The 12500-nt window shown below is 35.1% G+C and overlaps 1 protein-coding gene across 18 annotated transcripts in view; it reads left to right on the forward strand.

Moving 5' to 3' along the window:
• Positions 1-12500, forward strand: part of LEPR (leptin receptor) — a 109718-nt gene that overhangs the window by 1791 nt on the left and 95427 nt on the right. For 7 of the 18 annotated variants that reach the window (XM_078332145.1, XM_078332147.1, XM_035251762.3 and 4 more), the window contains one exon: positions 146-444. The exons of 6 other annotated variants lie outside the window; for them this stretch is intronic. Coding sequence is in view for 2 of the 12 variants with exons in the window: in XM_078332147.1 (XP_078188273.1) it covers positions 417-444 (28 nt within the window). In the remaining 10 variants the exon portion in view is untranslated. Of the gene's footprint in view, positions 1-145; positions 449-12500 lie in introns of all 18 variants that reach the window. 5 more of the 18 variants (XM_078332146.1, XM_035251761.3, XM_078332155.1 and 2 more) reach the window with 1 other exon arrangement.

Raw genomic sequence — 12500 nt, forward strand, 5'->3', positions numbered from 1 at the left:
GGAAAACATTTGTAAAGAGCTCAGAAACATATAGATTTATATCAATATTTACACCTTTCATATTACCTTAAATAATCTTTAAGCCAGTATTTGCAACACTGCAACAAAAATAAATGACTTTAACATAACACTTATTCTCTTTCAGAATTATACATCTGGAGGAAATGAAATTGTTTGGAATAAAACAAACATTGCACCTTTCCTATCAATTCTTGTTCTTGAACAGTGCTTGCTACTTTTTAGCATAAAGTTTGGGCAGAATGTGAAAAAATTGGTTTCAGATCACTTCGGAGCCTCTCTGAAATTTAAGCACAATAGCACAGATGCCAATTTTAGTAATCAATGCAGTTAGTTTCCTTGGAATGAATCCCGGAAAATAGCAGAGGTTAACTCGACAGATAAACCAGAAATTAGGAATGGACATAGACACACCAAAGTTGTACAGTGAGTATGTATTGCGAAGAGTTCGTGTACTTTTTACTTTCTTTTTGATTAAAAGTGAATGTCGGCTTGTTTTAGCAGACAGAAAATGTTAGAATAGCTTCTTTTGCGACTTCTAATGTCTTATCAGTATCATTTTCAAGATTATTTGAAACTTAGTCATCACTAGTAAGGGTAGGTTTAAGAATATTTCTGCCTCTTTTTGGTGGCTTTGAATTAAAGTGATAAAACAATGTTTTCTCACCCACATGTGCTTTGTATGCAATTTGGGAGAGTGGAGTGGATTTGAAGTACTCTTTTATGAGCACATTTTAACTTATTTTCAGTGCCATTTTGCCTTTGGGCTGGAAATGTCACAAGTAATTCAGGCATTTATCTTCCCTCATATTCTCCAGTGAAGTAGAGAGAGTCCTCTCCTTTGAAACTGATGCTCAGAGATTCAAGCAAATTGCTTCTTGAATGAACAGGGAATCACAGAACTCAAATATACCCTGGCTGCTGGTCATTTGGAAAACAAATGAAACTGGATGGATCCAGCAGTTGACGGTCCACAGCCAACTCATTCATGGCTTGGGAGTGTGTCATCATGGTTGGCAGAGCCTGTTTCTCTTTTGTAATGTGAGGACTTACTCTCTCACCAATTTACTGAGAAAAAAGTAACCTCTTCACACTTAGATCACTATTACCAGACTAAATGGTGTGTATTTGTGAAGCGCAATATTTCTGGGAGGTCTTGGAAATAAATACTCAGAGTATCCAGAAAAAAAAAAAAAAAGAATTCTCTTGGCAGATATTGTACTGCATTTTTCATACTGAGAGCAAAACACACCCTCTTAAAAAGTATGTCCTGTGGAGTTAAAAATGAAGAAAAAGGCTTATAGTCTGCTCTAATTCTTAAGATTATGTGATTTAAGAATTCCAGTTTTAATTAAATTAGAAAGTTGCAAATGTTCACCTACTGACCAGACTTAGTACATACAACCTTTTGGAGTTTCTATTCAAATACGATCTGTTTATAATTTGGAAGATTCCTTCTCAAACATGTTTTTTGTTTTTTTATAGAGATGGGGTTTTGCTATGTTGCCCAGGCTGATTTAATACTTTTTGTGACTTAATGGTGATATTACCTGTTATCTTCACACATAATTTTATTAATATGTAAAACATTTTAAGCTACAAATCCTATATAACTATAAATAAGATCTTTTAAAAATTTAAACTGTAACAAATATAGGGAGAAGTATATAAAACAAATTTATTGGTTGACAGATAATAGGACAAATTCTTATAACAGGTAATTTTAAGGCAAATTTTCCACTACTCACCATCCCCCAAAAAGAACATTGCAAGTATCCCAAAACTTCTTGTTTGTTTTTCCTTCAAGTCTAATTTTACCTTTTTTAAAAAAAAGTTTTATGTGATTATAATAGGCATTTGTTCATAGATTATTTTGCTTAACATTATGTTTGTGAGATTAAGCACTTTCTTCTCTCTTCTTTAGAGCAACATATTTTGAAAGAGTTGTCTCTATTCTTTGTATCTTGTATTGCCAGAACATTTAATTTTTGTCCATCTGATGGGTATTATCTCATTAATACTGACTACTTTAATTACTTGTGAGATTGAACTTGCCGTCTGTGAGGATAGGTTAGGTTATGCTGCAGTAACAATCTCCAGATCTCTTTGGCTTAGTGCAGTTATTCACTGATGCAAAGTCTCCTATGGATGAAGACAACTCTCTGGGACAACTTCCTCCATGTAATAACTTGGAGGTCTAAATTCAGGGAAGCTCCATCATTCTGTAACTGTGATAATCTGGAACATGAAACTTTCCCGTTTGGTGTGGTAGGGGAGAAGAGAGCATGGATACTCATGAGCCATCTTTAAATGCTTCCATCTGAAAGTGACATGAATTATTTTCAAATGCTAAACATAAGTGTTGAATATAGTCATGGTAATATGACCCAGTAATTCTGTTCCTAGGTATATACCTAAGACAGATGAAAATATACATCTACACAAAGAATTGTACAGAAGATTTAGTAGCAACATTCTTCATAATAGCCAAAAAGTAGAAACTACCCAAATACCCATACACTGATGAATGGATTAACTAACTGAGATGCATCCATACAATGGAATATTATTAGACAATAAAAAGGAATGAAGTGCTGATAAATGCTACAAATGGATAATCTTTGGAAACAGTATGCTAAGAGAAGAAAGCCAGTTATTAAAGACTCCATGATTTTATTTATGTGAACAGTCCAGAATAGGCAAATCCATAGACACAGAAAATAGATCAGTGGTTGCCAGGGATGAAGGAAGCTGGTGAAAGGGGAGTGACTGCTAGTGAGAATGAAGCACATTTTTGGGGTGATGATAATGTTCTGAAATTAGACAGTGGTGATGGTTGCATCACTCTGTTAACACATTCACTCAATGTACTAAACGCAGTGAATTGTGTGCTATAAAAGACTGATCTTTATGGTATACAAATAATAGACCAATAAAACTGTTATTTTAAAAAATACTTTTAAAATCAAGTATATTTTCTATATGCCATCAAGAAACAGAAAATTTTTAAATTAAAAAAAAATACGTCATTTAAAATATTTTCAAAAACGAAGTTTCTGTGACAAACATCTAACAAGATGTTCAGGGACTTTTATGGGAAAAATTAGACAACGTTTACATCTCATATTAGAGAAGGACTCAGTATATAGAGACAGATAGTTGTAAATTTTAGGACTGAATAATTAAAGGATATCAATTTCTTTTTCATTGTTATAGACTCAAAACAGTCTCAATAGGATCTCTACTAAATTCCTGACAATTCTTTTAGAACTTGACAAGCTGATTCCAAAATGTATATGGAAAGTCAAAACCCAAAGAATGCTAAAGCACTCTTGAAGAAGATGCAAAATAAGAGAATCTGCTATCAGCTAGCAAGATTCATTTCAAATCTGTAGTAATTAAGACAATTTTTCTTTATTATTTCTTTCTCCTTTATTTTTTTCTGTTCTAACTGCTTAAGTGAAAGTTCTATTAAATGTTTTATTCTAGCTGAATTTAAAAGAATAATAGCACATTATTTTTCAGCCTTTCTTCTTTTTGAAATGTATTAATTATGGCTTTGAGCTTGCCTTCTACATACTTCATCTGTGTGAAATAAGTTTTGAGGTGCTGTTTTCACTAAGATCAGTCTAAAATATGTTTTTCATATTTCTTTTTGCCCAGTTATTAACGTAAAAATATTTTTCTGGTTAATTAACACTTTTGTCTATTTGGGGGTAACCTTCTTTATTTCTAAGGTTTCTTTTTGCATTAAAGCCTGTTTTGCATGATGTTGATATAACTTCATCAGCTTTCTTTTGTTTAGATCATGCATGTCAAAACTTTTTGCTTTCAGATTTCTACATAGTCATTTTAGATGTGTCTCTGTGTCCTATATCTTTTTTCTGTCCTTCTGCGTTTAACTTTTCTATATTCTTATGTTTTAGATGTGTCTCTACTAAACAGCATTCATTTCTTAAGGTATTTTAAATTCAATGTCTTTCCACTAGAGACTTTTGTCCGTTTATATTTAATACAATAGCGGATTTAGTTAGGCTTGTTTTTACTGTCCTGCTTTCTTTATTTGTCCATAATTCTGGTTATTTTATTTTTTATTTCTATATTTTATGTTGATTATTTTTATCATTCCAAATTTTCTTTCGCTAATTTAAAAGTTACACACTGTATCTATTGTTCGGTAACTATTGTAGAAGTTACCATATGAGTCCTTAAGTTATCAGAGTTGAAAATGAATAAACTTTGAACAGTAATGAATACAGAAAAATAAAGAGGCCTTAGCTTACTTTAACTTCATTTAATAGTCTCTTGCCATATATTATGAGCATCTTGAATTCCATTTATTTATTTACTTAAATATTTATTGAGAGCTTATTCAGGGTTAAGCATTATTTTAAATGCTGAACAAAATAGATGAGCATCCCTGTGCTTGTAAGACATAACGGGGTAAACAATATACTTAATAGAGTAAATTATACCATATATTAGAAGGTAATAAGCATGTGGAAAAAATAAAAAAAAAATAGAGCAGAGCAAAAGAGATTAGGAGTGCAGAGAGAGACAGAGAGAGAGAAAGAGAATGAATGAGAGTGAGTGCACATAAGTACAAGTGAAAGTGAGTGAGTATGCCCTACCGTTGGGCCAATACTGTCTATAAAATCTGTGGGGACATATAAATGCTTTATCTGTTTTCACTAGATAATTGCTAAAAGGTTTGAGCTGAACAGAGGGTCTCAGGAGCCCCTAGAATGGCATTATAATAGACTTTAAAAACATGAACTCACGTTTAAGAACAGCTGTTACCAACTGTCTGTTTTGTGAGGGTGGAGGACAGTTTTGTTTTTCTCAGAATTAATTATATTTTCTCATTGTAACTTTAACTAGCCACTGTTATTTGGATGTCTAAACCTATAAAAATTAAGAAACTATAAACATGATGATCAAACAATTATATTTCTGTGTACCCCAACAGAATTTCTGAACCAAAGTGGTTTGTGTTTAGGAGATGAAGGAGATGATAAATCACACACACAGATAGATAAACACACATACTGTGTGTGTGTGTGTGTGTATAAACACACAGAGAAAATGTACTGGCATACACATAAGCACCCGTTAATTCTAGTTGCTGTTAAATTAGTAAGATGTTATCTCTTAGAATTATGGCATAGTTATAATATTAGGCCTATCCAGGAGGTAGCTGGGTGTTTCTCTAGTGACCTGTTGTCTTGCAACAACACTGCTAGTCATAGGTCTGATTTAGGAGGAGAAAATATTTTTTTAAGACAGTGTCTTGCTCTGTCACCCAAGCTGAAGTGCAGTGGCATGATCATAGCTCAGTGCAGCCTCAGTCCCTGGGATCAAGCTATCCTCCCGCCTCAGCATACCCACTGCATGCTACCACACCTGGCAAAGTTTTCCAAATTTTTAGTAGAGAGGAGGTTTTGCTGTGTTACCTAGGGAGGTCTTGAACTCCTGAACTCAAGTGATCTCCCTGCTTTGGCCTCCCAAAGTGCAGGGATTACAGGTGTGAACCATTATGCCAGGCCAGGAGAAAAGTTTTGTGCACAGAACAAACAGGATGTGAAGAAACAATCTATAAAAACAGTCATTTAGGCAAGTAGTTTCTTGGTCTTTTGACTAATAGGATTCTAAACTTGCAAATCAATTCTTACACAGGAGTTCTTAATTGGGATTTACCAATACCCTTTGGTTGATGTTTGTTTCTATTGACCATAGGTTCTGTAGGAATCTCGTTTATTAATACCTACAATGTGTGTCATATTCCTCTGCATCTTTGAGGGGCAATTAAATGTCCACTCTGTGGAATCTTTTATGATTTCCCAATCATAAGTAATCACTCTGATTTCTCCTAATTACCCTTCTTTCTAGGTAGTTGTAATTCTTTAAGTCTAAGACTACATGGATTTTTAAGCTATACCACTGATATAGTTTGGATAATTGTCTTCTCCAAATCTTATGTTCAAATTTGATTCCCAGTGTTAGAGGTGGGGCCTGAAGAGGGAGGTGTTTAGATCATGGAACAGCACCCCCAAGAGTGGCTTGGTGACACCATCACACTAATGAGCGTGTTCTTACTCTTACATCACAGTAATGAGTGTGTTCTTGATTAGTTCCTGTGGGAACTGATTATTAAAAAGATCTTGGCTCCTCCCTCCTCTCTCTTGCTTCCATGCTGTCACCATGTGATCTCTGTATGTTGGCTTCCTTTCTCCTCTGCTTTGCCTGCACTATGAGTGGAAGCAACTCAAGGCCCTCCCAGATGGCACAGGTGCAGGTGCCATGCTTCTTGTATCACCTGTGGAACCATGAGCCAAGAAACCCCTTTCTTCATAAATCTCCCAGTTTCAGGTTTTCCTTTATTGCAACACAAATGAACTAAGATAACCATCATTTTTGTATCAGTAAAATTTGTATCTATTTAACTATTTTACATCATTTTTGCATCAGTAAAAAGAAAAAGCTCTGTCATTTAAAAATTGAACTCTATGCTTACAAAGAGCTCATTTGGAATTACTTATATGAGCATTTTTATTTAAATCACATTATCCTAATAAGGAAACTATAAATCAAAGATTTTGGTTAAGGGATCCTTACTCATATTCAAAGTCTGTTTTTCTCAAGTTGCTTTTCATCTCAGAGCTGTTGATGCATTTTCCCAAACAGTATCATATTCTGGGCTAATCAAGAATATTTGTGATACAGCAATTCAAAAAAAATGCCTCACTATTGTTTCTAGGATTTTCTTCTGAGCTGGTTCATTTTGCTAATTTTGATGCTGGCTTTTAACTGACCTTGTAAGATGTCAATATTGAGTTTTTAGATGACAGTTGGAGTTCATATTCTTTCCTCAAATGGTCTTTAAATAGTTTGTTGACCAAAATATTGATGGGTTAAAATTGTCCAGTTGGTTATCAAGCAGTGCCCCAGTGTGGATGTATGCAATAAATAACAACTAGATCATAGCTGCTACCAGGCCATTGGGAATTGTAAGATGCTGTCAATTTAGACAATGATCCTGATACAAGAAGTGTTGTTTAACACGTTGTGAATCTTAAACTAGAAGGGGTACAATACTACTCCCTTCCGTTGTATTTCTGGCAGTTCAACTAAAATCTCACCTCTCATTGGCCCCTAGGGCTTTATTAGTAGCTATTTTCTCTGAAATCCCATAGTACTTTATTTAATAAAAGAAACTAAATAATAATTTGGGGTGAAAATAATCCATGTACATAGTTTTAAAAACTTACTTAAATATAAAGCAGTACCTCTGCCTTACTACCTCCACTTGACCCTGGGAGCAACTAGTCTGAACCATTTCTGGTTTTAATTCTTCTTCCTCTGGGGCTAAATTGTGTTTATACTGCCTGCTTTTTTTTTCATATATCATTTAAGCAGGTACCATAGTAGAAGAAAATTTAGCCTACTCATTTCACCTCCTTTCTTTTTTGCTCCTCCACATACAATTGTATTAATTTTATGAGCTCCTTTTTGCACTTGTCATTTCCACCATGATATTTGTTCCATTAACTACAGGCAGTTTCTCTTGACCCCCTGCTTCATGAGATTGGGATATTTCACCCTTTGTCCTCTCACCATCTCTCTTTGTATCACCTAAATTTGACAACTGTATGGTGAGAGTATTGATAATATTTTAGGTTTAGTATTTGTAATTAAATTTTGTATTTTTGTCTATCGGTTGGCCCTAAAAGTTGAAAAATTAAAAATAGTATTAAGGTTATTATGACCCTGTAAATTTTTTTTTTTTTTTTTTTTTTGAGATGGAGTTTCGCTCTTGTTACCCAGGCTGGAGTGCAATGGCGCCATCTTGGCTCACTGCAACCTCTGCCTCCTGGGTTCAGGCAATTCTCCTGCCTCAGCCTCCTGAGTAGCTGAGATTACAGGCACGCTCCACCATGCCCAGCTAATTTTTGTATTTTTACTAGAGACGGGGTTTCACTATGTTGACCAGGATGGTCTCGATCTCTTGACCTCGTGATCCGCCTGCCTCGGCCTCCCAAAGTGCTGGGATTACAGGCGTGAGCCACCGCGCCTGGCTGACCCTGTAAATGTTGTTTACTGCAGAATCAAGAAGTATTCATTTGTTCAGTATTGGCTCCTGAGCCACCAAAAGAATTTATGAGAAACCACTTTTCTTTATAAATTACTCAGTCTCAGGTATTCCTTTTTAACAATACAAGAACGGACTAACACACTAGTGTTTTGGAAATTTGTTTAAATTTGTCTTTTGCTGCTGGTCTCTCTCTCATTCTCTTTTAGTGGGTTGATAGTATTTATTATAATTCTCAGGATATCTCAGGAGGGAAAGATCAGTTTGTTTAGTTTACCTTTTTTTTTGTTTTTTCTTAGGTACTCTGTTGCTTAGGCTGGAGTACAATGGTGCAATTTCAGCTTAAGTGATTCTCATGCCTCAGCCTCTTGAGTAGCTAGGACTACAGGCATATAGCACCATGCCCGGCTAATTCTTATGTTTTTAGTAGAGATGGGGTTTTGCAGGCTGGTCTCGATCTCCTGGCCTCAAGTGATCTGCCTGCCTTGACCTTCCAGAGTGCTAGGATTACAGATTCGAGTTACCATACCTGGCCCCTGTTTATAATCTTGAACCTGAAATCCCATTGTGCTTTATTCATATTGGTATTATAGTGCTTTGACATGTAAAAAAATTAATACACTGTTATTTCTTTAGGTAAATAAATTTTAATTTCTGTATTTCTAGGATCACATGTGGTAGCTTGCATTTTATTGAATATCCAGTTAATATTTAAATGAGTCAATTTATGTATAGATTTTGAATTATACTGTAGGTAAGATGCCTACTCTGACTCAACTTTGTTGACTTTATGGTACCTACATCTATGAATCATAGCTTATCCTTATGCATTTTTTTGGAATTAATATGTGACAAGATCACACAGTAATATCAGGAATTGAAGTACTTGAAATTATGTTTTCAAAGTGACAAACGCTTATGCCAGGATTTTGGAAGTTTTTTTTTTATAATTTAAAAAATAATTTAAGTCTTTAACAGCTACTTGATGGGAATAACATGACTAATTCGTATTCCAAGCGAATAAATAAAAGTAAACATACTTAAAATGACAAGGTACTAGAAATAGATCAGGTTATATTTATTTTATTAAATTTTTGATACTTGAAGAAATAGTGTTTTTCAGTTGTATTTAAATTAAATTCTTAAATGCTTATTCAAGTGACAGATAGATAGATGCTTATCTAACAAAAAGTAAAAGCAAAAATTTGTGGCATTTGGAGCTCATTGACTTAACTCATCAAAGCAACATTATTGTCAGAATTGCTTTTCTTGCTTATAACCTTCCTGCACACTCAGAGATATTTTGAGATCCATGGAGCAAGTAGTAAATAATTTCATTTCTGCTCAAATACTCATTGAGACTGTTCTGTTTTATATTTAAGAAGAATTTGATAGGTAAAAATAACACAAATAATCATTTACAATAAAAATGGAACAGTCTGATCTTCCTTTGAAAACCCAAATTATGATTATTCAGTAGAATATAGATTTAGATTTTTTTCTTTATGGTAATAACTAGAGAGTAAGCATTATTAATATGCTTACTGTGCTGGGTATATGATGCAAATTGAATTGCTGCCTGCACACCCATACATCATGGATGTATCATTTAGAACAGACTGTGGATTTGTCTTTGTATACTTTATACAGATTTCTTCAAATAGTTGTATATTTCAACATAGGCTTTTTTCTTCTTTTCTTTCTAATTTCAAAGTGCTATTTTTCTTTTTAAACATGAAAATAAACATCTACATTAATTATTTATTATCTACATTAATTGATTGAACAACTATTTATGAGTACTTACTATGTTCCAGAGAATATTTAGAGGACTCATTTTTCAGAAATCTAATATGGATGAGAAACATTGTGCCTGTTCTTTTTTTTTTTTTTTTTAGACTTTTAGTTCTGGGATACATGTGCAAAATGTGCAGGTTTGTTATATAGGTATGCATGTGCCATGGTGGTTGCTGCACCCATCAAATCATCACTTACGTTAGGCATTTCTCCTAATGCTATCCCTCCCCTAGCTGTCCACTCCTTGACAGGCCCCAGTGTGTGATTTTTCCCCTCCCTGTGTCCATGTGTTCTCATTGTTCGACTCTTACTTATGAGAGAGAACATGCTGTGTTTGGTTTTCTGTTCCTGTGTTAGTTTGCTGAGAATGATGGTTTCCAGTTTTATCCATGTCCCTGCAAAGGACATGAACTCAACCTTTTTTATGGCTGCATAGTGTTCCATGGTATATATGTGCCACATTTTCTTTATACAGTCTGTCATTGATGGACTGGGCGTTTGGGTTGATTCTTTGCTATTGTGAATAGTGGTGCAATAAACATACATGTGCATGTGTCTTTATAGTAGAATGATTTATAATCTTTTGGGTATACACCCAGGAATGGGATTGCTGGGTCAAATGGTATTTCTGATTCTAGGTCCTTGAGGAATTGCCACACTGTCTTCCACAATGGTTGAACAAATTTACACTCCCACCAACAGTGTAAAAGCATTCCTATTTCTCCACATTCTCTCCAGCATCTGTCGTTTTCTGACTTTTTAATTATCATCATCCTAGCTGGCGTGAGATGGTATCTCAATGTGGTTTTGATTTGCATTTCTCTAATGACCAGTGATGATGAGCTTTTTTTCATGTTTGTTGGTTGCATAAATGTCATTTTTGAGAAGTGTCTGCCCATATCTTTTGCCCTCTTTTTGATGGGGTTGTTTTTTTTCTTGTAAATTTGTTTAAGTACCTTGTAGATTCTGGATATTAGCCCTTTGTCAGATGGATAGATTGCAAAATTTTTTTCCGATTCTGTAGCTTGCCCGTTTACTCTGATGATAGTTTCTTTTGTTGTTCTGAAGCTCTTTGGTTTAATTAGATCCCATTTATCATTTTATTGCTTTTGGTGTTTAAGTCAGGAAGTCTTTGCCCATGCCTATGTCCTGAATGGTATTGCCTAGGTTTTCCTCTAGGGTTTTTATGGTGTTAGGTCTTATGTTTAAGTCTTTATTCCATCTTGAATCAATTTATGTATAAGGTGTAAGGAAGGGGTCCAGTTTCAGTTTTCTGCATATGGCTAACCAGTTTTCTCAACACCATTTATTAAATAGGGAATCCTTTCCCCATTGCTTGTTTTTGTCAGGATTGTCAAAGATCAGATGGCTGTAGAAGTGTGGTGTTATTTTCAAGGCTTGTGTTCTGTTCCATTGGTCTATATATCTGTTTTGGTACCAGTACTATGCTGTTTTGGTTACTGTAGCCGTATAGTGTAGTTTGAAGTCAGGTAGCGTGATGCCTCCAGCTTTGTTTTTTTGCTTAGGATTTTCTTGGCTATATGGGCTCTTTTTTGGTTCCATATGAAATTTAAAGTATTTTTTTTTCTAATTCTGTGAAGAAAGTCAGTGGTAGCTTGATGGGGAGAGCACTGAATCTGCAAATTACTTTGGGCAGTATGGCCATTTTCACAATATTGATTCTTCCTAACCATGAGCATGGAATGTTTTTCTATTTAGTTGTGTCCTCTCTTATTTCCTTCAGCAGTGGTTAGTAGTTCTACTTGAAGAGGTCCTTCACGTCCCTTGTAAGTTGTATTCCTAGGTATTCTATTGTCTTTGTAGCAGTTGTGAATGGGAGTTCATGCATGATTTGGCTATTTGTCTATTGGTGTATGGGAATGCTTGTGATTTTTGCACATTGATTTTGTATCTGAGACTTTGCTGAAGTTGTTTATCAGCTTAAGGAGATTTTGGGCTGAGACAATGGGTTTTTTTTTTTTTTTGTGATGGAGTCTCACTCTGTTGCCCAGGGTGGAGTGCTGTGGCATGTGATCCTGGCTCACTTCAACCTCTGCCTCCCGGGTTCAAGTCATTATCGGCCTCAGCCTCCTGAGTAGCTGGGATTACAGGCAGCTGCTACCATGCCCGACTAATTTTTTGTATTTTTAGTAGAGACAAAGTTTCACCATCTTGGCCAGGCTGTTCTTGAACTCCTGACCTTGTGATCCACCTGCCTGAGCCTCCCAAAGTGCTGGGATTACAGGCATGAGCCACTATTGGATCTTCTAATTGTACAATCGTGTCATCTGCAAACAGAGACAATTTGACTTCCTCTTTTCCTATTTGAATACCCTTTATTTCTTTCTCTTGCCTGATTGCCCTGGCCACAACTTCCAATACTGTATTAAACAGGAATGGTGAGAGAGGGTATCCTTGTCTTGTGCCAGTTTTCAAAGGGAATGCTTCCAGTTTTTGCTCATTCATTATGATATTGGCTGTCGGTTTGTCATAAATAGCTCTTATTAGTTTGTCATAAATAGCTCCATCAATACCTAGTTTGTTGAGAGTTTTTAGCATGAAGCCATGTTGAATTTTATCAAGGACCTTTTCTGCA

Source organism: Callithrix jacchus, chromosome 7 (genome assembly GCF_049354715.1).
Source record: "Callithrix jacchus isolate 240 chromosome 7, calJac240_pri, whole genome shotgun sequence".
Taxonomy (NCBI): Eukaryota; Metazoa; Chordata; class Mammalia; order Primates; family Cebidae; genus Callithrix; species Callithrix jacchus.